The sequence below is a fragment of the Hemiscyllium ocellatum genome, chromosome 12, assembly GCF_020745735.1.
Source record: "Hemiscyllium ocellatum isolate sHemOce1 chromosome 12, sHemOce1.pat.X.cur, whole genome shotgun sequence".
Classification (NCBI taxonomy): Eukaryota; Metazoa; Chordata; class Chondrichthyes; order Orectolobiformes; family Hemiscylliidae; genus Hemiscyllium; species Hemiscyllium ocellatum.
This window is the reverse complement of record NC_083412.1, coordinates 48,673,068-48,698,689: the sequence shown is the minus strand read 5'-3', so window position 1 is coordinate 48,698,689 and position 25,622 is coordinate 48,673,068. Positions and strand designations below refer to the sequence as shown.

Below are 25,622 nucleotides of genomic sequence, written 5' to 3'. Positions count from 1 at the left end.
GAGGATGTTACTAGAAATGTTGATGAGGGTCAAGCGGTGGATGTGGTGTATATGGACTTCAACAAGGCATTTGATAAGGTTCCCCATGGTAGGCTCGTTCAAAAGGTCAGGAGGAATGGGATACAGGGAAATTTAGCTGTCTGGATACAGAATTGGCTGGTCAACAAGACAGCGAGTGGTGGTGGAAGGAAAGTATTCTGCCTGGAAGTCAGTTGTGAGTGGTGTTCCACAGGGCTCTGTTCTTGGGCCTCTGCTCTTTGTAATTTTTATTAATGACTTGGATGAGGAGATTGAAGGATGGGTTAGCAAGTTTGCAGACGACACAAATTTTGGAGCTGTCGTTGACAGTATAGAGGACTATTGTAGGCTGCAGCGTGACATTGACAGGATGCAGAGATGGGCTGAGAGGTGGCAGATGGAGTTCAATCTTACTAAATGCGAAGTGATGCATTTTGTAAGGTCAAACTTGAAAGTTGAGTACAGGATTAAAGGCAGGATTCTTAGCAGTGTGGAGGGACAGAGGGATCTTGGTGTGCAGGTACATAGATCCCTTAAAATTGCCACCCAAGTGGACAGAGTTGTTAAGAAAGCATATAGTGTTTTGGCTTTCATTAACAGGGGGATTGAGTTTAAGAACTGTGAGATCTTGTTGCAGCTCTATAAAACTTTGGTTAGACCGTACTTGGAATGCTGTGTCCAGTTCTGGTCGCCCTATTATAGGAAAGATGTCAATGCTTTAACAAGATGCTGCCTGGAATGGAGGGCTTATCTTATAAAGGGAGGTTGACTGAGCTTGGACTTTTTTCATTGGAAAAAAGAAGGAAGAGAGAGGACCTAATTGAGGTGTACAAAATAATGAGAGGCACAGATAGAATCGATAGCCAGAGATTTTTTCCCAGGGCAGAAATTGATAACACGAGGGGTCATGGTTTTAAGCTGTTTAGTGGAAAGTATAGAGGGGATGTCAGAGGAGGGTTCTTTACGCAGAGAGTTGTGAGAGCGTGGAATGCGTTGCCAGCAGCAGTTGTGGAAGCAAGGTCATTGGGGACATTTAAGAGACTGCTGGACATGCATATGGTCACAGAAATTTGAGGGTTTGTACATTAGGTTTACCTCACATGAGGATCAATGGTCGGCACAACGTCGTGGGCTGAAGGGCCTGTTCTGTGCTAGACTGCTCTATGTTCTATGTTCTATGGGAGAGATACTAAATGTATAACTCACATCAGTTTTTACTGCAAAGAAAGAAATGGAAGATAGAGAACTCTAGGAAATAAATATTGATGTGTCCTCAAACAGATTTGCTACCCACAGCCACATCTCCTTCCTCAGCACCTGTCTATGGAACCGACTGACCCCGCACAGACTCCGGACTACGTTCAGACCAACAAAATTTGGACCCAACCAGGACAACCAGTACCTATAACAAATCCGAAGCCTCCAGCAACAGACCTCCCTCCGGATCCTCCGCTCCATGCTTGCAGCCATGCGCCACTACCTACATTCCCTGCAGTCAGCCCTACCCCAGCTCAGGACAATACTCTCACAGACCTGCAAAGGACCTCTACTGTTCTTCATCCACAGAAGAATCCATACACTAAACAAACAGTTCTTCCTAGCTATATCGGAAATTAAAGACAGTAAGTACCAAAACCTTTCGTGTACTTACCCCAACCCTCCGGATTCCTCAACTGTTCGAGTATCTTCCATCGGCCTCCGGAACCGCTCGCGCGCCATTACCCAGGCGGCTGCTGCAGTAACTGCCGGTGCAAACCATGACGTCACTTCTGCCCCCACCGACCTTGCAGCCTCCACGATCGCCACCCAGAAAACCACCTCCATGATCGCCAGGAAGACCATCGCCGACAGATTCGCGGCCTCCGCGGGGTCCACGGCCACCGGGGACTACACAGTTTTTGTCGTCGCCACAGCCACTTCCGCCCCTGGAGTTGCTGTCGCTGCATCTATTTCTGCCCCCAGTGGCGTCACTCACCTGCACAACGACCACGCTGCATGCATCTCCCCCCACACCAATCTCCACTCCCACACCGATGTCCTTCCCACGCCAATCTCCGCCCCCATGCATAACCACGTACCCACGCCATTCTCCGCCCCAACGCCTAACCCCTCCCCCACGCCGATCCCTGCCCCCACGCCGATCCCTGCCCCCACGCCAATCCCTGCCCCACGCCCAACTCTGCCCCCACGCCCAACTCTGCCCACATGCCTAACTCTGCCACCACGCCCAACTCTGCCCACATGCCTAACTCTGCCACCACGCCTAACCCCACCCCCACTCCCATCTCCAGCCCCACACCAGGTCCCAGGTCCTAGCTCCCAGTCCTACCATATTTTCACCATCAATCCAGACCTCCCCCTCTCTGAGGATGAAAGATCAGTCCTCAGCAGAGGCCTCACCTTCATCCCCCTACACTCCCGGATTAACGGGTTCAACACGTGGCGAGACATCAAAGAATTCTTCCACCGTCTTCGCCTCCGCGCCTATTTCTTTAGCCAGGATTCTCACCCACCCTCTGATGTCCCCTTCTCCCGCCTCCAACACATCCCCCTCCACCTGGACACCCCGTGCTGGCCTCTTACCCACCCTCGATCTCTTCATAGCCAACTGTCGCCGTGACATTGACCACCTCAATCTGACCACCCCTCTCACCCACTCCAACCTCTCACCCTCGCAACCTGCAGCCCTCCACTCCCACCGCTCCAACCCCAACCTCACTATCAAACCGGCAGACAATGGAGGTGCGGTGGTGGTTTGGCACACCGATCTTTACACCGCTGAGGCGAAATGCCAGCTCGGGGACATCTCCTCCTATTGACCCCTCGACCATGACCCCACCTCCCACCACCATACCATCATCTCCCAGACATCCGTAACCTCGCCTCCTCAGGGGATCTCCCATCCACTCCCTCCAACCTCATAGTCCACAACCCCGCAGCGCCCGATTCTACCTCCTGCCCAAAATCCACAAACCTGACTGCCCCGGCCGACCCATTGTCTCAGCCTGCTCCTGCTCATCGAACCCATCTCTGCATACCTCGACACGGTCCTGTCCCTCTTAGTCCAAGAACTCCCCACCTATGTTTGGGACATCACCCACACCCTCCACCTCCTCCATGATTTTCACGTACCCAGCCCCCAATGCCTTATCTTCATCATGGACATCCAGTCTCTATACATCGATGACTGTATCGGTGCTGCCTCGTGCTCCCACGAGGAGGTTGAACACTTTATCAACACCTTCCACCTCAACCTCAAATTTACTTGGACCATCTCAGATTCCTCCGTCCCCTTCCTAGACCTCTCTCTCCATTTCTATCTTGGGCGACCGACTCAACACGGACATTTACTATAAACCGACCGACTCCCACAGCTACCTAGATTACACCTCCTCCCACCCTATCCCCTGTAAAAGTGCTATCCCATATTCCCAATTCCTTCACCTCCACCGCATCTGCTCCCAGGAGGATCAATTCCAATACCGAACAACGCAGATGACCTCCTTCTTCAAAGACCACACAATTTACCCTCCGACGTGGTTGACGATGCTCTCCATCACATCTCCTCCACTTCCCGCTCCTCTGCCCTTGAACCCTGCTCCTCCAATTGCCACCAGGACAAAACCCTACTGGTCCTCACCTACCACCCCACCAACCTCCAGATACATCATATCATCCTTCATCATTTCCACCACCTCCAAACAGACCCCACCACCAACGATGTATTTCCCTCCCCTCCCCTATCAGCATTCCAAAAAGACCACTCCCTCCACGAATCCCTTGTCACGTTCACACCCCCCACCAACTCAACCTCCACTCCCGGCACCTTCCCCTGCAACCGCAAGAAATGCTAAACTTGCGCCCACACCTCCCCCTCACTTCCCTCCAAGGCCCCAAGGGATCCTTCCATATTCGTCACAAATTCACCTGCACCTTCACACACTCATTTGCTGCATCCGCTGCACCCGATATGGCCTCCTCTACACTGGGGAGATAGGCCGCCTACTTGCGGAACTTTTCAGAGAACACCCCTGAGACACCTGCACCAATCAACCCAACTGCCCCATGGCAGAACACTTAACTCCCCCTCCCACTCCACCAAGGACATGCAGGTCCTTGGCCTCCTCCATCGCCAGACCATAGCAACATGACAGCTGGAGGAAGAGCGCCTCATCTTCCACCTAGGAACCCTCCAACCACAAGAGATGAATGCAGATTTCTCCAGCTTCCTCATTTCCCCTCCCCCCACCTTATCACAGTCCCAACCCTCGGACTCAGCACCGCCTTCTTGGCCTGCAATCTTCTTCCCAACCTCTCCGCCCCCAACTCCTCTCCAGCCTATCGCCCTCACCTTAACCTCCTTCCACCTATCGCATTCCCAACGCCCCTCCCCCAAGTCCCTCCTCCCTACCTTTTATCTTAGCCTTCCTCACACAGCTTCCTCATTCCTGAAGAAGGGCTTATGCCTGAAACGTTGATTCTCTTGCTCCTTTGATGATGCCTGACCTGCTGCACTTTTCCAGCAACACATTTTTCAGCTCTGATCTCCGGCATCTGCAGTCCTCACTTTCTCTATGTTGAAAACAATTCTCATTACAAAAGAGGAAGGGTTGGAGGTTTTAGGAAACATAAAGATGGATAAATCTCTGGGACCTTATCAAGTATATCACAGAACATTGTGGGAAGTTAGGGAAGAAATTCAGGGGTGCCTAGCAGAAATATCTGTAAGATCTAAACCACGAGTGAGGTGTAAAAGGACTGGAGGATGGCTAATGCTGTGCCTTTATTTGAGAAAAGCTGTAGGACAAAGCTTGGGAACGATAGACCTATGGGCCTGACATCAGTGGTGGATAAGCTGTTGGAGGTGGTTCGGAAAGATAGGATTTACATGCATTTGGAAAGGCAAGGATTGATTTGGGATAGTGAGCATGGATTTGTGTGAGGGAAATTGTAGAAAGTAATCATAACAGAAGAGCAGTAGACATTGTTTATATGGACTTTAATACAGCCTTTAAGAAGGCTCTGCATGGTAGACTAATTAGCAAAGTTAAATAAAATGGGATTCAAGATGAGCTTGCCAACCAGACACAGATTGGCTTGATGACAGGAGAGAGATAGTGTTGGTGGTGGAGGGTTGTTTTTTTGAACTGGAGGCCTGTGACCACTGATGTTTCACAGGGGATCAGTACTGCCTTCACTTTTGTTTGTCATTTATAGAATAGAATAAAATCCCTACTGTTTAGAAACAGGCCCTTCGGCCCAACATGCCCACACTGACCTCCAAAGAGTGACCCATCCTCCTATTTACTCCTGTGTTCTGCACCTAATTTACACATTCCTGAGCACTATGGGCAATTTAGCACAGCCAAATCACCTAACCTGCATATCTTTGGGCTGTGAGAAGAAACTAGAACACCCAGAAGAAAGCCACGCAGACGCGGGAAGAAGGTGCACACTCTACGCAGTCGCCCAAGGTCAGACCGAACCCGAAACTGTGAGACAGCAGTGCTAATCACTGAGCCACTGTGCTGCCCTATATAAACAATTTGGAAGAGAATATAGGAAGCAGGGTCAATAAGTTTGTGGATGACATCAAGATTGTTGGACAGTGAAGAACGTTATAAAGAGCAAAGAGAACAAAGAAAATTTACAGCCCTTCAGCCCTCCAAGCTGAGCCGATCCAAATGCACTGTCTAAACCTGTCGGTCAATTCCTAAGCATCTGTATCCCTCTACTCCCCACCTATTCATGCATCTGTCCAGACGCATCTTAAATGAATCTACTGTGCCTGTTTCTTCCACCTCTGCTGGCAACACGTTCCAGACGCCCACCACCCTCTGTGTGAAGTACGTACCGCGTGCATCCCCCTCAAACTTTCCACCTCTCATTTTGAAAGCATAATCTCTTGTTATTGAATCCTTCACCCTGGGAACAAGCTTGTCTCTATCCACCCTGTCTATACCCTTCATGATTTTGAAAACGTCAATTAGGTCCCCCCTCAATCTCCTTTTTTTTAGTGAAACTAAACTAACTTACTCAACCTCTGTTCATAGCTAACACCTTCCATACCAGGCAACATCCTCGTAAACCTTCTCTGCACCCTCTTCAAAGCGTCCACGTCCTTTTGGTAATGTGGCACCCAGAACTGTACACAGTATTCTAAATGCGGCCGAATCAATGTCTTGTACAATTTTAAAATGACTTGCCAGCTCTTATACTCAATATCCTGTCCGACGAAGGCAAACATACTATATGCCTTCTTGACCACTCTATCTCATTTGCAGCAATCTTCAGGGTACAGTGGACCTGCACTCCCAGATCTCTCTGCCCATCAACTTTTCCCAAGGCTCTTCCATTCATTGTAAAATTCATTCTAGAATTAGACTTGCCTAAATGCATCACCTCACATTTTTCTGGATTGAAAGCCATCTGCCACTTTTCCGCCAAACTCTCTGGTCTATGTATATCCTCCTATATTCTCTGACAGTCCCTTATATGCTTTCTGCCACTCCACCAATCTTCGTGTCATCTGCAAACTTGCTGATCATACCAACCGTGCCCTCTTCCAGATCATTTATGTATATCACAAACAACAGTGGCTCCAACACTGACCCCTGTGGAACACCACTGGTCACTTTTCTCCATTTCGAGAAACTTCCTTCAACTACTATTCTCCGTCTCCTATTGCTTAACCAGTTATTTATCCACCTAGCTAGGATACCCTGCATACCATGTGACTTCACTTTCTCTGTTAGTCTACCATGGGAAACCTTACCAAACACCTTACTAAAGCCCATGTATATGACATCAACAGCCCTTCCTTATTCTAACAACTTGGTCACTTCCTCGAAGAACTTTATCAAGTTGGTAAGGCACAATCTCTCCCGCACAAAACCATGTTGCGCATCACTGATAAGCTCATTCCTTTCTGAAAATGTGTTGCTGGAAAAGCGCAGCAGGTCAGGCAGCATCCAAGGAGCAGGAGAATTGACGTTTCGGGTACAAGCCCTTCTTCAAGCTCATGCCCGAAACATCGATTCTCCTGCTCCTTCGATGTTGCCTGACCTGTTCGCTTTTCCAGCAACACATTTTCAGTTCTGATCTCCAGCATCTGCAGTCCTCACTTTCTCCTTCAAGCTTATTCCTTTCCAAATATAAATAGATCCTATCTCTCAGTACCCTCTTCAGCAACTTCCCCACCACCAATGTCAGGCTCAACTGGTCTGTAGTTACCCGGAATATCCCTACTTCCCTTCTTGTACAGGGGGAAAACATGAGCAATCTTCCAGTCCTCCGGCACCTCACCTGTGTTTAAGGATGCCACAACGATATCTGTCAGGGCCCCAGCTATTTCCTCTCTTGCCTCCCTCAGCAACCTGGGATAGATCCCATCTGGTCCTGGGGATTTGTCCACCTTAATAACCTCTAGCCTACCCAACACATCTTCCCTACTTATGCCAACGTGATCCAGCCTAATCAAACTTCTATCTCTAATCTCAAGATTCATCATGTTCCTCTCCTCAGTGAACATTGATGCAAAGTAACCATTCAGAGTCTCATCCATTCTGTCAGGTTTGGCACACAGCCTTCCTTCATTATCTTTTAGTGGATCAAACCTTTCTCTAGTTACCCACTTGCTTCTTATATAAGAATAAAATGCTTTGGAAATTTCATTAATTCTGCTTGCTAAAGCTATTTCATGACACCTTTTAGCCCGCTTGATTCCTCATTTAAGACTTGTCCTACTTTTCCAATATTCCTCCAGGGCCCGTTCTGTTCTTAGCTGCCTAGACCTTATGTACACTTTCCTATTCCTCTTGGCTAGTCATACAATTTCTCCTGTCATCCACGGTTCACGACTCATGACCTTCCTATCCTTTGCCTTTACCAGCACATGCCTATCCTGCACTACCGTTAACCTATCTTTGAAAGCCTCTCACATCTCAAATGTGGATTTCCCTTCAAATAGCTGTGTCCAATCCACATTTACCAGCTCCTGCTTAATTTTGATATAACTGGCCTTGGCACAGTTTATTACTCTTCCCTTAGGATCACTCTCTTCTTTATCTACGAGTATTGTAAAACTTAGAATTGTGGTCTCTGTTCCCAAAGAAATCCCCCACCGCAACTTCTACCACCTGTCCTAGCTTGTTCCACAGTACCAGGTCCAATATGGTCCCTTCCCTTGTCGGGCTATTGACATACTGCTCTAGAAAACTCTCCTGGATGCTTGATACAAATTCTACTCCATCCAGACCTCTGATGCAAAGTGTATCCCAGTCAATGTTGGGAAAATTAAAATCTCTCATCACCACTACCCTATTGGCTCTACATCTATTCATAATCTGTTTACCTATTTGTTCTTCTACCACACGCTCACTGTTGGGAGGTCTGTAATGCAGCCCCAACAATGTAACTGCACCCTTCTTATTTCTCAGCTCCACCATAATGCCTCACTACCCAAGACGGCCATAGTGTCCTCGTTTAGCACAGCCATGATATCTTTCCTGATCAGCAATGCAACTCCACACCCTCTTTTACTTCCCTCCCTGTCCTGTCTGAAACGTCTATATCCTGGAACATTCAGTTGCCAATCATCATGCCCTTCCTTCAACCAAGTCTCTGTGATGGCAATAATGTCATACTCCCAAGCACCAATCCAAGCTCTAAGTTCATCTGCCTTATACACTATACTCCTTGCATTAAAGTAGATGCATTTCAGGCGACCAGTTCTTTTGCGCTCACCTGCTCTCAGCCTATTCTTCCCTTTATTAGTGCTATCTTCATAATTCCTACAATCTGCAGTCTTCACCTCGCTGCCTATTTGTTTTCTCTTCTGGTTCCCAGTCCCCTGCCACATTAGTTTAAAACCTCCCCAACAGCAGTAGCAAAATCCTCTCCAAGGACATTGGTTCCAGTCTGGTTCAGATGTAGACCATCCCTTTTGTAATAGTCCCACCTTCCCCAGAACCCGTCCCAATGTCCAACAAGTCTGAACCCCTCCCTCCTCCACCATCTCTCAAACCACGTGTTCATCCTGCCTATTCTTTCATTTCTACGCTGGCTAACACGTGGCACTTGTAGTAATCCCAAGATCGCTACCTTTGAGGTCCTCCCCTTTAACTTTTCTCCTAGCTCCCTGCATTCTTCTTTCAGGACCTCATCTCGCTTTCTACTTATATTGTTGGTGCCTATATGCACCAAGAAAACTGGCTGTTCACCCTCCCCTTTTAGAATGCTCTGCAACCGATCGGTGACATCCCTGATCTGAGCACCTGGGAGGCAACATACCATCCGGGAGTCTCGTTTTCAGTCACAGAACCACCGATCTACTCCCTTCACAATAGAATCCCCTATGACTATGGCCCTACGAGTCTTTTTTCCGCACTTCTGAACATTTAAGATTACAAAGAGATCTTGATCAATTGGGTCAATGGGCTGAGGAATGGCAGATGGAATTTAGTTTGGATAACTGTGAGGTATTGCATTTTGATAATACAAACAAGGACACGACTTACACAATTAATGATAGGGCCCTGGGCAGGGTTAGGTGAAAATGGGTACTGCAGATGTTGGAGATTAGAGTCGAGACTGTGGTGCTGGAAAAGATCAGCAGGTCAGGCAGCAACCGAAGAGCAGGAAAATTGATGTTTCGGGCAAAAGCCCTTCATCAGGAATGATGCTAGGAGCCTCAAGAGTGGAGAGATAAATTGGAAAGGGCTGGGGCTGGGGATAAGGTAGCTGAGAGCACAATAGGTGGATGGAGTTGGAGATGAAGGTGATAGGTCAGAGTAGAGGCTGGAGTAGATAAGTGGGAAGGAAGATTGTCAGGTAGGACAGCTCATGAGGATGGTGCTGAGCTGGAAGGTTGAAACTGGGATAAGGTGGGGGGAGGAGAAATTAGGAAACTGGTGAAGTCCACATTGATGTCATGGCGTTGGAGGGTCCCGAAGTGGAAGGTGAGGCGTTCTTCCTCCAGGCGTCAGATGGTAAGGGAGTGGCGACAGAGGAGGCCCAGGACCCGCATGTCCTCGGCAGAGTGTAAGTGGGAGTTGAAATGTTCAGCCATGGGGCGATGGGATTGATTGGTGTGGGTGTCCTGGAGATGTTCTCTAAAGCGCTTTGCAAGTAGGCATCCTGTCTTACCAATGTAGAGGAGATCACATCGGGAGCAACGGATACAGTAAGTGACATGTGTGGAAATGCAGATGAAAGTTTGATGTATGTGGAAGGCTCCTTTGGTGCCTTGAAGAGAGGTGAGGGGGGAGGTGTGGGCGCAGGTTTTGCAATTCCTGCGGTGGTAGGGGAAGGTGTCAGGAGGGGAAGGTGGGTTGTTAGGAATTGGGAGTAAGGGGAAGCAATTTGGCAAGAGGCAGGGTGGGAGGAAGTGTAATCCAGGTAGCTGGACCCACCAGCAGAGATATATTTCCCTGCCCACCCCTATCCAGTTTCTGTAAAGACTGTTCCCTCCGTGACTACCTGGTCAGGTCCCGATAACCCACCCTCCCGTCCTGACACTTTTCCCTGCCACCGGAGCAATTGTAAAACCTGTGCCCACACCTCCTCCCTCACCTCCGTCCAAGGCCCCAAAGGAGCCTTCCACATCCATCTAAGTTTCACCTGCACTTTCATACATGCCATTCCTGATGTGGTCTCCTCTAGATTGGCAATACAGGACACCTACTCACAGAGCGCTTCAGAGAACATCTCTGGGACACCAACACCAATCAACATGACCACCCAGTGGCCAAACATTTCAACTCCCACTTCCACTCTGCTGAGGATATGCAGGTCCTGGGCCTCCTCTGTTGCCACTCCCTTACCACCCGATGCCTGGAGGAAGAACGCCTCATCTTCCGCCTTGGGACCCTTCAGCTCCATGGCATCAATGTGGACCTCACCAGTTTCCTAATTTCCCCTCCCCCCACCTTATCCCAGTTCCAACCTTCCAGCTCAGCACCGTCCTCATGACCTGTCCCTCCTGTCCATCTTCCTTCCCACCAATCTGCTCCACTCTCCTCTCTGACTTATCACCTTTACCCCCAACTCTATCCACCTATTGCACTCTCAGCTACCTTGTCCCCAGCCTCAGCCCCCTCCCATTTATTTCTCCACCCCCCGAGGTTCCCAGCTTCATTCCTGATGAAGGACTCTGGCCCAAATCATTCATTTTCCTGCTCCTCGGATGCTGCCTGACCTACTGTGCTTTTCCAGCACCACACTCTCGACCCTGGGCAGTATTTTAAAACAGAGACCAAGGGATTCATTGAAATTTGCATCACAGGTAGGCAGGGTGGTAAAGAAGGCATGTAGCACACTTGCCTTCATTGCTCAGACCATTGAGTATAGAAGTTGGGATGTCATATTGAGCTGGTAGAGGACAATGATGAGGTCTCTGCTGGAATCCTGTGTGCAATTCTAGTTGCCCTGCTATAAGAGGGATATTATTAAGCTGGAGAGGATTCAGAAAAGGTTTACTGGGATGTTGCCAGGTATGGAGGGTTTCAGTTATAAAAATAGGCTAGACAGTCTGGGACTTTTTTTTGCTGGAGCATGGGAGGTTCATGGGTGACCTTACAGATGTTTACAAAATCACGAGGGACATAGATAAGGTGAATAGCAAATACCCTAGTGTGTGAGAGTTCAAAACTCACCTATTTTTAAGGTGAGAAGAGAAAGTTTTAAAAAGGATATGTGGGCAACTTTATTACAGAAACAGTGGTCCATGTGTGAAATAAACTATCAGAGGAAGTGGTGCATGCATGTATAGCACAATGTTTAGAAGACATTTGGATAAGTAATGAATAGGAAAGGTTTGGAGGGATATGGGCCAAACGCAGGCAAGTGGGACTCGTTTATTTTGGGAACATGGTTAGCATGGACTAGTTGGATTGAAGGCTCTGTTTCCATGTTATATGATTCTATGACTCTATATTAACATTTTTCTTTTTAAAAAGTATAAGGAAAATTAATGGGAATTAGAATGGATAAATCTACAGGACATTCCATAGAAGATGCAAGGTGTCACCTTCAAAATGATATAGATATTGGGACGGTCCATGCAGATTGGAAAATGTCAAATGTAACCCAACTGTGTAAGAAAGGAACAAGAGAGAAAATTGGGATCTACTGATCCATAAACCTGATTTTTGTCTCCAGGAAATGCTGAAATCTATCATAAAGGATGCAACAGCAGGATACTTAGAAAATAATGTTAGGATTAGAGTCAACATGGTTTTCTGAATTTGAAATTATGTTTGACAAACCTGGTGGAGGCTAGTATGATTGCAACATTTAAAAGGCATGGATGGCTATATGAACAGGAAGGGTTTGGAGGGATAAGGGCTGAGTACTGGCAGGTGGGACTAGATTGGGTTGGGATATCTGGTCGGCATGGATGAGTTGGACCAAAGAGTCTGTATCCGTGCTGTACATCTCTATGACTCCATGACTGTATGTTGGAGATTTTTGAGTGTATAACTAGCAGATTAGATAAGTGGAACTTGTGAATATGATATACTTAAATTAACTTACATTTTTAGGTCACTTTTGATAAGATCCCACACAACAAGTTGTTTATTTAAATTACTACACACGCGATTGATGGAAATGTACTGGCATAGATTGAAAACTAGTTAACAAATGAAAATAGAATGTAGTAATAAATGAGTCATTTTTAGGTTGGCAGTCTGTTACTTGTGAAATGCCACAATATTGAGTGTTTAAGCTTCAGCTAGTCACAATCTAACTTAAAGATTTGAACGTGGGAATTACATGTAATATTGTCAAGTTTTCAGATGACACAAAACTAGGTGGGAGTGTAAGTGGAAGGACACAAAGATGATTCAAAATGATTTGGAGAGACTGGGAAAACATTAGTAGATGGATACAATCTGCAGGAATGTGAGGTTAACCACTTTATTGTAAAGACAGGAAAACAGAATTTTTTAAATGTGAGAGACTGTAAAGTATTCAACTTCAAAGTAACTTGTGTGTCCTTGTTTATAAATCACAGAAAGTTAATATATAGATACAGCAAGCAATTAAGAGTGCCTATATAATATTGGCCTTTATTATAAGAGGATTTTAATACAAGGCATCTTACCATAATTATATCTTGGTGAGACCACACTTAAAGGTTTTGTCTGTAGTTTTGACTTTCTAACTCAATGAAAGGTACAGTTGCCACAGAGGGTATAGAAATAATTCCTGGGGTGGAGAGATTATCCTGTGAGGAAGACTGATGAGTGGTTTCATTCAAGCATGTAAAATTCATACAGGGATTGACAAGTTAGATGCATGAAGCATGGTCCACGTACCTGGGGAGGACACTCCATTTATAACTGAGATGTGAAGGAATTTCTTCAGTCAGAAAATGGTAAATCTTTGGAATTATCTGCTGAGGGTGAGTCACTGAACATCTTCAAGACTGAGACTGTTTAATTTCTTCATATTAAAGACATTGAGGGATATAGGATAGCACAGGAAAATAGTGTTAAAGTGGGAGATAAGCCATGATCACATTGAATGACAGACTGAGTTTGAAGTACTGAATAGCCTACTTCCATTCCTATTTCTTATGTTCTTATCTTACCAATCATGGAGTGAGAGGTTGCTTTTCTACCTTTGAACAGTGGCATCCAGGGTCATGACTGTAACATTTTGAGCTCCACTGACAGAAGTTAAATTTTTGATGGAAGTTGTCTATTTTATAGTAGAAGCTGTGAAATCAACTGTAAGACATTCGATCATCATTGGTCCTTATTGGTTGGATTTCATCCAGAATGAATAGATCTCAAATTTGGTGCAAAGTCTTATGCAAAATTATATTTCAACTCCACGATGCTTCTTCACAATATGCATTCTGGCAGGATTTCTAGTATCTCAAGAATTTAGCATTGTGCACATTTCTTCTGAATCCTGGATCCTTGAGATCTTTCATCTTCAGTAGCAGTGCTGGTGAGCAACTTCATCTTTCAGTAAGCTCACTTTTACATCATTACTTCCTCTATTCCTGATTCTTGCACTCCTTTGCTCAGTATATCACTGCTTTCAGATGTCCCCATTATCTTAGCCTCTAAATTATGAACATTATCAGTCTCAGGACTCATAGCAAAGAGTAAGTGAGGACTGCAGATGCTGGCACTTAACTTTACATTCATATCTACAAGTCAGAAAGTGTGGTGCTGGAAAAGCACAGTCAGTCAGGATTCCTGATGAGGAACTTATGCTTTAAACATCGACTCTCGTGTTCCTCGGAGGCTGCCTGACCGGCTGTACTTTTCCAGCACCAAACCTTTTGACTTGTAGCTATGAGTGTAAGGTTAAGTGCCAGTCTCTCTTTATCTTCAATGGGAGTTTCTCTTCCTCCACTCACTCGGAAAGTTTCAACTTTTGGGCACCTGAATTTACAACTGTATAAGGGATGACTTGTGATGAAAGGAGGGAAGAAAGTAAAAAGTGTTTGTTCAAACTATGTGCACCTTTTGAATTAGAGTCCCTACAGTGTGGAAACAGGCCCTTCAGCCTAACAAGTCCACACTGACCCTCTGAAGAGTAAACCATCCCCCAACCTCTTTTTACTCCTAACTAATGCACCTAACCTACACATCCATGAACACTATGTCAATTTAGCATTGCTAATTCACATCTTGCACTTGCATATCTTTGGATCTGGGAGGAAACCGGAGCACCCACAGGAAACTTATGCAGACACGGAGAGAAGGTGCAAACTCCACGCAGTCGCCCGAGGCTGGAATCAAACCCGAGTCCCTGGCACTGTGCGGCAGCATTGCTAACCACTGAGCCACTGTGCCATCCTTTGAGCATGAAGAAATTGTGGTGAGAGAGAAGTAGAATGACAGAAGAAGCATTAGGTATGCAAATACTCTCATCATCAATTCTTCCTGTCCTGCCAGTGGCCATAGCTTCAATGATGCCCCTTCAACAAAGACCAGTTCTGCATCCTCCACGGGCAGACACCTTTTCCCTCTTCCCATTATATTTTTCTGTCTGACTTTATGTGCCAGTTTCTCATGAAAACAAGACAAAAGTATGTCATTATGTCTCCTGCCGGTTTAAGTAATGTCATTGCTGATGTGTTGTGTCTAAGCTGTGCACAAGAGACATGCAACCATATTAAGAGTAAGAGTCTGAGATTAAACATACAGATTAAAATATTGAGCATTAATCGATAAGAAATTGTTGATATGCGGCTGATGGGGATTTAATTAACTGGATGACAAATAAGGTTAATGGTTCAGTTTGCTTGAAATTTATTTTGACAAATGAACTCACTCTCCTTGACAACACATGAGGTAATTATGTTGTATTTGTTTTCTTGCAGTAATACTCCTGGCATTAATCCCACTATTACTTGTTCCTATTGTCTCTGGTGTATATCACTGGAGGCCTTCAGCTTCACAATGTATGTAGGATGCCTTTCCTTTCCACATCTCCAATCCAGAGGATTAGGTGAAAAGCCTGGTGTTTGCTCTCCCCAGTATTCAGCAATTGCCAAAAGTATCCCTGTGGAACTTAACATTTGAACCACCTCCCACCTCTTCTTATAGCCATAATGCATCATCCTTTTTACAACTACAGGCTGCCTCTGATATTGGTGGCTGCTCACAACACAAGCCCAGAGCTGACTTTGTAGCCAGTGCATGGCACTGGGAGCATCAGAATAGCACATGAAAAGAGCAAGCAGCACAACTTTACCAAGTTGGCTGAAATGTATTGAACAAACCTGATTCAATCAGGAGTCATGATCCTCACACTGGTTTATGAGGGTTGGGAAAGATCTCCCCCACCCACTTTGCTGACATGAATTTCATGTCTTATGGTGAACACCAAATTACCTTTAGTAATTTCAGCAACAATAGAAAAGTTGCATTTTTTTCCAAGAGAAAGTATTTCTTCTTAACAATTTTGGGCATCTTGCAGTTTCTTTTCAATAAATAATCCATTAGGGTATAAACTTGTTGGGCCGAAGGGCCTGTTTCCACACTGTAAGTAATCTAATCTAATCTAATCTAAAACAAATTTTAGATTTTATAAAAAATATAATGATTTCAATCCAAACAGGAATTCAGAAATATCATTACTTATGACTCACACTGAAAAAGAGCAGACAACATATATATGTGGGGGAAAGTCAATTCCATAGCTTGGGATATTACAATATTTTTTGGAAAGCCATGACCCATTCTTGGGGCACAGCTGTTCTGCTGTCACTGTTTGTTGCATAGCGATAGAAAACTGATTGTTGTATGGCGATGGCACCAGACTTCCCAGACGCTGAATTCTCAAATGACACATGTTCCCTATTCTATGAAACTGGCTGTTCGACAAATGCTGAATTCATGAACTTTGGTCAGGGAAGAGGCATAATGAGTATTTTTTGTTTATTAGATCACAATGCCACAATATAACAGGCGAGGGATGGTATAGCATTGTCTAATGATAGGAAAACAATTTTAAAGAAACAAAATGCCACAGTCTGTGGTTGAACAAAAAATAACAGGATGTAAAAGTCTACACTTAGAGTCTTCAATTAGAGCTGTTTTTAGCTCACAGCTTGGATTGAATTTTCTGCTGTCTCTGGCAGTGAGATTAGAGATGGGGAGAGCATTTAATCAGGTGGAATGTATTTAACCGAACCCTGTGGCCTTTCTGCCTGGGCTAGAATTAGGTTTTAGGTAGAACTTTTTGCCTCAGCCCTCAACCAACAATCACTTAAGGATCTCATCCCATTGCTGGTGGTATTCACCCAGCCTATCATAGGTAATGTGCATCGCAGTGGAAACATGTGGCCTGTTTGTCACCAATGAGTCATTGGGACAGGGTATCACTTAATCAAAGGCATTCAGTGCTTGATCGAGAGACTGCTCATCAGGGAGTTGGCAATGGTGGCCTGCTGAGACATATCCTCAACCCTTGCTTCTAGTTTGTCTATATTGTATTAGTATTGTCTCACTGTAGTTTACACAATTAGTGTGTTGTATACTTTTAAGAGACATATCATGATATCAACACTGTTTCATAGCTCATAATCTGCAGGCATTAAAGTTTCAGACTCCATCTTGACTTGCACCACTTGAAGCATGATGTGCTGATGAAAGCATACTCTCATTGAAACTTAATAATAGCCCAAACCAGTATATGTTTTGATGAAGCTTCCTGAAAAGAAACAGCAAAGCTCCTTTGTCAGCTCTTCAGTCAGCAAGCGAGACATCTGATGCCTCAATGAAATTCACTCAATGGTTGTGCATGAAACTACTGTGAACAGTTTAATTATTCCTTTCCACATTTCAGTTACTGTAATTTCATGTTATAATGACTAAAGATATTTCAACTTGAACTGAACCACAACATTTTTGTTATCCTTGCTGTACTTTAGAATCTGAAGTAAAGACTCTTGAGGTAAACCAGTCGAATGCAGAAGTCCATAGCTCAAGAATAATAACACACATTTCAGGTAAAGCTATCAATTGTACACATATTACAGTTTTAGTTTCCAGTCAATCACAAGCTGAGGCCTAGTCTTATTTATGGGCAGTGTATATTATGGGATATTTTTATTGTCTGGATCTTAACGTACTCTTTAAAGCGTATAATCTGGCTGCTTTGGAAATTTCAGTCATACTCAACTGGATTCTAATTTAACTTTTTGCCCAGATTTTCTCCAGCATAATGCCCATTTTCTGATTGTTTATGAGTGACTGGTGTGGGTTACCCATGAAAGAACATTCTGCTGGCTCTCAGCATCCACTGTCATGTTTGGGAGTTTTGTCCAAAGTGGTGATGAACATCACATATACTCATCTGCTTTTGAGTGAGAATGTACAGGTTATGGAATAATGATGGAGAGACTTTCTCCCATCCATTTCCTGTTTTTCAAACCATAAGCAATTCTAGACATCACAATTGTTTTTGCAATCTTTGCACCCAGTAATACTAAGGCAGTTAGATTAGGAGGTTATTCAAGAGCTGCATTATCTGACTTAATTGATCAAATTGGAGGTTTAAATTTCATTAATTAAAGCCATTTTATTTTTTAAAAAGTATCTAATGCAAAGCATTTATAAATATAACTATCAGTAATTCCTAACTGTAATAGGAGCTTTGCATATTTGTATAATTTTACATGTTTTGAATATATTAATTTTTGGATAAATTGAGTGTACTCTATTCAATTCTGCAACTAAAGAACCAGTGCCAGACTGTGGAACTGCAAAACAGTGTTAAAAAAAATCCAACTGTGAAGTCAGATCTGTGGTGGTTTCAGCTTCCAGACTTCTCAACCAATTCTTCCTGATTCCCTATTAGTCAGCAAGTCCTGCAGTCTGATTACACAAAGCTTTATATAATCTGCGGTCAAATTCACCCAGATGCTTTGACATAAGGCTCACATAAACAACTATGCTCAAGGGAGCTTTGCTTTATTATCTCTCTGTCATAAACAGGTAGAACCTTAATGGCTTCATGAATTTTGGGCCTTCACCCATCATCTTTGGTCTTTCGATAATAACATTCACATGCCCAATAATAGATTAGTGCATAACTGAGACATTAACAATTTACTTAACAACAGAGAATATCAATGATATAGTTTATTACATTATGAACATATTTACATGATGTTTTAAATTATAGTTTGAGCATATGTGACAAATAAACTTAAGGGTATTTTTTGAATATGATTTATTGAATAATCTTTCCTGATGTGAGTTTTGTTTGTTAACTGATAAATGAACAGTGTCATTCATAACTATTGTATCTATTATTTATAATAATAGCATCAATTCTTGGATCCATATTTGGAGTGATAATCTTGGTTCTGATCATCTGGATTGTAATTAAATTAATTAGAAGAAAAGTAGCATCAGGTAAGCAAATGTATCTCTGAAAAGAGATATGCCTTGATTTTCTTTGTAGACATTCCTAAATATTAACAATTTGATATTATATTCCTAAATCATTAATGTGTTTTAGTCATTATTGGTTCATGGAAGATTTTCTTTAGCAATCAGAAGTGGTCAAGTATATATATATTTCTCTTCAAAATTTCCTTGAAGTGATACTATAAGGAAGAAGTTTGAAAGACAGATTCTTGCATGTGCATCTTTCTGAGAAGGAATAGGGTTAACTTTTGTGTTAAAAGGGGAAAGGCATTTCAGTGAAGCAGAATGGAATGGTTTCACTCTGGACACCATTTAAGGTTTCTCTATGCAGCAAAATCTATTAGCAAAGAATGTAATTGCAGCTTTATTCCAAAATGAAGAGAAAAATCCTCTTGCCAGTACCAGACAGCCCTGATGCAAATTCTTACTAAAGCCTGGGCAAAGGATTTGGGAACAAGTGTTCAAATCCCACCTGGACAGCTAGTGGAATTTTAATTCACTTAAATAAATCTGGAACATAAAACCAGTCTGACTGTTGGTGACCATGTCAAATATCTTTGATGGAAACAATCACCGGGCTTTTGTTTGACCTTCAGAGAAGGAGGTTTGCCATTCTGACCCAGTCTGACCTACATATGACTCCAAACTCACAACAGTGTGTTTGACTCTCAACTGTTCTCTAGCCCTAGCAAGCTACTCAGATTAAACAAGTAGGAATGTGCAATAAATGCTGGCTTCATCAGCGACACTCACCTTGTGAATGAATTTTAAAAATGGACTGGAATTTCCAAGGTGTGGCAGTCACATGCAGATTGCCACTCTGCTCATTGCTTTATGTTAAGAAGTCTTTGTATTTCTGCCAGAAGAGTCCAATCAGGGATTCTTCAGAAGTGTAAGGGCGTACTTTAATATTGACAAGGTCCCTCTAAAGGCAGGATAATTTGGGGAAGGCAAGCCACACCCTGGGGGGAGCATGTTTTAGCATTTGGATGAAGAAGTGGGTATCATTTCGTGGTGAGAGAGTGATTTTAGGCCCTGGGTTAAAGGAGGATTTCCATGGAGGTGACCCCAGTTGACCTTAAAATTTACCTCAGATTGATAATGCCCCTCTCACCAACTTCAACTTTCATTTCATCCCCATTGGCACACTGTGGCTACAATGACTACTATCTACAAGATACAGCACAGCAACTTACCAAGGCTTCCCTGATAGTGCTTTCTCAAACTCTTAAAGTCTGCTTCCTCAAGAACAAGGGCAGCAGATTCATGGAAACTTCACCAATTGCAAGTTTCCCTCCAATTCACACACCAACATAACTTGGAAGTATATTGACACTTGTTTAATGTTGCTGGAACAAAATATTGGAACTTACAATCATACAGCATTGTGGGTGTAAATTTATTATGTGGACTGCAGAAGTTCAAGAAGGCAATTCACTGCCATCTTCATAAGATCAATTAGGAATGAACAAGAAATGCTGGCCGTACTAAAGAGGCAATCAAAATGAATTACACAACTCCTACACAAATTATGCTTTTGTCTGTCTTATACTGTGAGGTTCATATGTGTGTATTAAGCACTATATTGCATGAAGTTAAATGGAACTTTATGTAATTTAAAATCACAAACATTGTCAGACTAGCTTTGAAGCAGTGGTTGTTTTTATTAGTAACTACAGACACTTGCGCAACATCAGTAACCCACAGACATGCATATTTAGTGTTAATTTGTGCTGAAAGCAAAGCATAAACATGCAGAGTGTCCATGAGGAACAGTGCTGATGTTGGTCAAAACTTGTTAAAATCAAATCATGGTCAGTGAACGGGAAGTGTTCTGCTGTATTAATTTGTTCGGGGGCTGAAATTTAGTAGTATAACATATTTTGCCACCCGATTCTCTGAAAAAGTTTTGCTCCATGTATTAAGTATGGAATTCTGGATTTTATGACAGATGCTATTTTATTTGAAGCATTAACTTAGTTATTTGAAATAGGTTAATAACAGAGCCATAATGATGCCAATTGGAAAATCTAGTCCCATTGATATCATATTACCTCTCACTTTGCTTGTATGTAAACAAATCAAATGGAGATAAACTAATTTTCTTCTGTGAATTGACATTACATCAAGTACAAAAAGGCCTCTTTAGTAAAACAGCAATAAAGTATTATTTTTAAGTGTGAATTAGCAAACGGCAATATGTATTGGTAGGAGACAAGATTCGGGTTTTAAAAAGAATAAATATCTATTGACAATAGTGAAAATGAAGGAACAAGGGTAATTGTGCATTTGACATTAAAACCACATTTATAGTGGAACTATTTAATTCAGGTTCCAGCAATCCTTTATCTATGTGCCAGTTCCCAAACTTTTATGTTGTGACATGTTGTTTTATCCTTTGACATATTCACAGAGCTATAAAGAAAACTTGGTCTAATTATGTACCTTCCATAATAAAAATCTGGATCATGGATACCATTCTAAAATCTGAATTAGAACAGCAACAAAATCAAACCAATTTTTAAAAATCCAATGAACACCATCCCATTGTTATAAATGTAAACTAGATCCTCATTAACATTTAGGACATATTAGGCTATAAATTTAATCAGGAGAAAGTGAGGACTGCAAATGCTGGAGATCAGAGTCGAGAATGCGGTGCTGGAAAAGCACAGCAGGTCAGGCAGCATCTGAGGGGCTGGAGAATCGATGTTTTGGGCATAAGCCCTTCATCAGGATAAATTTAATCCGGTTATTTTTAACATTTTAGAACATTGGTGAGTCTAAAATATGAACAAACAAAGTAATTATATACTTTGGAGCAGATATTCATCTTGCTTTTGAGCATTAACTAATTGAATGGAAGAAAACCATGGAGGAAGGGCCTGTAACAGAGTGAATCTAATCTTTCTCTGAATACTTCTCTCAGAGAATAATTAACACTCAAGTTCAAAATGGGAAAGTGTGCTCATATTCCTCAATAGGGCATGATCATATCTAAAAGAATTCAAAACAAAATAATGTTTTGAAAAGTTTTCAGGACAACTTCTAAATTATATTGATAAACTGACATAACTAAGATTATTTTCACAGAAACTCACAAAGCTGCATGATGTAAGTCTTTACAATGACAAACGTAATGCTTATTATTGATCCAAATGTTCTTTTCAAGTTTAACAATAATCATAAGCTAGAAAATATAATTTATAAACTAGTCAAATCTCACATCGGGTGAGAGATTCAGCTGCTGTCTTCCCATGGTGGTGGACTGATGTGAAAAGTTAGTTAGTGCTAAATCAATTAACTTATTTCAAAGTTGTGACCTAATAATTTGACCACTAAAGGAATGCAAGTGGCAACATTCAATTTCGACATAAATGATTCAATATTAATTATTAAAAGACCATAATATTATCTGGTGGAAATTTGCAGCTTTGATTTGAAAGTTTTGCATATTTTTTCACCTTTTAAAAAATTTAAATAATTTAGAAGTGGTTTGAACAGTCTTTACTGCTTCTGACCTTAAATGTTCTGATCATGCAGGAGTGAGGGGGGGGGGTGTATGGGATTTAGTTGGTATTCAAAATGAGTGTAAGTGAATAGGCAATCTATTTGACATGCATTCCTCAATTTACTTCCCACTGAATTGGTCTTCTGGTGCAGCATTCCAATCCTTCCCTTTGGGCCAGAGAGTCTGCTTTCAGGATTTCATGGCCGCAGAAGGTGTGTCATAATGTGGCCAACATGTTGATTAGCAATGTTTACAATGGTATGGTATAAAAAAAAATTGGTTTGATACAGTGCTGTTCTAATGGTATGTTTACAGCTGGCAATAAAAAAGGAAGAGTCTCTCCCGGTTAGATCGAACATTGTGTTATCTGCAACACAACAGCCTTCCCACATTAAAAGACTCAATGACCAGGTTATTAAAGATGATGTTTATTCTGACAGACTACCATGCATACGTGTTGAATACCTCTCAGAAATTCATTGTAAAAAAGCATGGGATCGATTAAACTAAAATTTGTGTTTAATTGCAACTCATTCTTTTCCTGTGTTGATAGTATACCAGTTTATTTTTTTTTAGAAAATAGAAGTTCATTGTCAATCCAGATGTCACCTTATCCAATTTATGGCAATTGGAAAAAGCCAACATATGCCTGGTAAGTTTTCAGTCTTCTAACATAATTTTATAACTAGATGTTAGAGTGAGATTAATGTAAATCAAAAGTCAAGAGGACTTTTGGCAGCAGCATAATGAAATATGTGATTTGAAGAACCTCCAGAGTGTATAGATCAATAAGGAGGAAGTGAGGACTGCAAATGCTGGAGATCAGTGTCAAAGACTATGGTGCTGGAAAAGCACAGGAGGTCAGGCAGCATCCAAGGAGCAGGAAAATCGACATTTCAGGCATAAGCCTATGATCAGGAATGAAGGGCATATACCTGAAACATCGACTCTCCTGCTCCTCGGATGCTTCCTGACCAGCTGTGCTTTTTCAGCGCCACGCTCTCGACTCTGATCTCCAGCATCTGCAGTTCTCACTTTCTCCTAGTTGATTATAACCTTACTGTGAAGCCTCTTCCAAGAATATCTACCTTGAAGAAATTCTCCTCCTCATTCGACATGGAATTCCTGATGAAGGGCTTATGCCCGAAACGTTGGTTCTCCTGCTCCTCAGATGCCGCCTGACCTGCTGTGTTTTTTTCAGCACCACACTATTCAACTCTGTATTGATCAATAATACATGAATTTTTGTCAATTTATAAGTTTCTGTTAAAATGCCCCTAAAGAATCCAACAAAATCCCACATAAAAATAAAAGAGCTGTAATTAACATGCTGGATTTGCAGTTATGAATTAGAAGGATTTTACAGTGCATGTCCTAGTTATTCAGTATCCTGCCATTTCCAATTCTGTATTACACTTTCACTCCAGAAAATCATTTATGGGAAGGTTAAGACTGATGATTATTCTACCCTCCACTCAGCTCAGAGTGAAAATTAGCACTCAGGGTATCTTTGGCGGTATCTTTGTTGATTTGCATTTTCATATACATATTCAAAGTACCAATAATCAGCTGATGTACCTGGAATAAAATAACATAATCAATTACTTATATGAGCTTATTGGTATTTGCAAAACTCTCCCCATGACTGACTCAGCAGTATAGAGGGACACCATACAGAGCAATAGTGATAGGAAATTTGATAGTTAGAGGAATAGAAAGATGATTTTGCAGCTACCAACGTGCATCCAGGATGGTCTATTGCCTCCCTTGTGCCAAGATCAAGGATAAAAACAATTACTGCAGATGCTGGGAACCAGATCCTGGATTAGTGGTGCTGGAAGAGCACAGCAGTTCAGGCAGCATCCGAGGAGCAGTAAAATCGACATTTCGGGCAAAAGCCCTTCATCAGGAATACAAGCAGTGTGCCTGAAGGGTGGAGAGATAAATGAGAGGGTGGGGGTGGGGGTGGGGAGAAAGTATGCTACTTTCTCCCCACCCCCACCCTCCTCTCATTTATCTCTCTACCCTTCAGGCTCTCTGCCTGTATTCGTGATGAAGGGCTTTTGCCCGAAATGTCGATCTTACTGCTCCTCGGATGCTGCCTGAACTGCTGTGCTCTTCCAGCACCACTCATCCAAGCTCAAGGGTAGCACTGAACCTCTGCAGAGTACCCTGATGGGTGAGGACAGGGCGAGTAGCCAGCAGCTTTTGTCTACATTGGCACCAAAGGCACAGATAAAAAGAAGGATGTGGTCCTAGCAGGAATGTAAAAGTAATAATTGCTGGATTCTTATTGTTACTACTTGCAAGCGTAGAAAATGGAACAGTTAAATACATGGCTAGAAATATAATGTAGCAGAAAGAATATTGGATTCCTGGGACACAGGGACCAGGTCTGGAGAGATGGAACGTGTAGAGACGGGACAGCTTGCAGTTAAACAGAACCACTATCAAATTTGTTGAGGAATGAATTGCTTATGGTAATGGAGAGGCTTTAATCCAACATTCGAACACAGAACAACTTCCATCCAGAAGGACTAGTGCAGCAGATACACCACAACTTGCAAGCTCTCCTCCAAGACATTCCCCATCCAGCTTTTAAATAGATCACTTTTCCTTCAGTGTAGCTACATCAAAATCCTTGAACTCCCTCCCTCACAGTGTTAAAGAAATATTTTGTCATCTCAGTCCTAAATGATCAATCCTGTCTCCTAAGATTGTATCCCTTGGTTCCAGATTCGCCAACTAGGGAGAATATTCCTCCAGCATCTAGTCTATCCAGTCATGTTAAAATTTTACACATTTCAATCAGAACCCTCTCATCCTTATGTACTCTGGTGAATACAGGCTCACTTGACCCAATCCCTCCTTGTAGGACAATCCTGCTGTCCCTAGTATCAGTCTCGTCTGTCTCTGCTCACTCACTCTATTGCAAGCATATCTTTTCTCAGATCATAACTTCATACAGTACTTCGCTTGTGGTGTCCTCAGGTGCCTATATAAATGCAGTAAGATATTTTTCTGAAATCAAATCCTCTTTCATTGAAGGCCAATGTGCCATTTGAGTCTATTTACTTGCTGTCCACCTGCTTTCATATTTTCATTTAGTGTGGAGTATTCTTATTATCCTGATGCACATAAAGGGAGATTTTAAGATGTTATTTTTAGCGTCTTCAGAATTATGTTTA

At 42.8% G+C, this 25,622-nt stretch overlaps 1 protein-coding gene across 1 annotated transcript in view; it reads left to right on the top strand.

Moving 5' to 3' along the window:
* The window catches only part of LOC132820742 (uncharacterized), a 79,493-nt gene that overhangs the window by 43,121 nt on the left and 10,750 nt on the right, over positions 1 to 25,622 (top strand). The window contains exons 3-5 of the mRNA XM_060833013.1: positions 17,420 to 17,497; positions 18,819 to 18,908; positions 23,011 to 23,086. Of these exons, the coding sequence (XP_060688996.1) occupies positions 17,420 to 17,497; positions 18,819 to 18,908; positions 23,011 to 23,086 (244 nt within the window). The remainder of the gene's footprint in view (positions 1 to 17,419; positions 17,498 to 18,818; positions 18,909 to 23,010; positions 23,087 to 25,622) is intronic.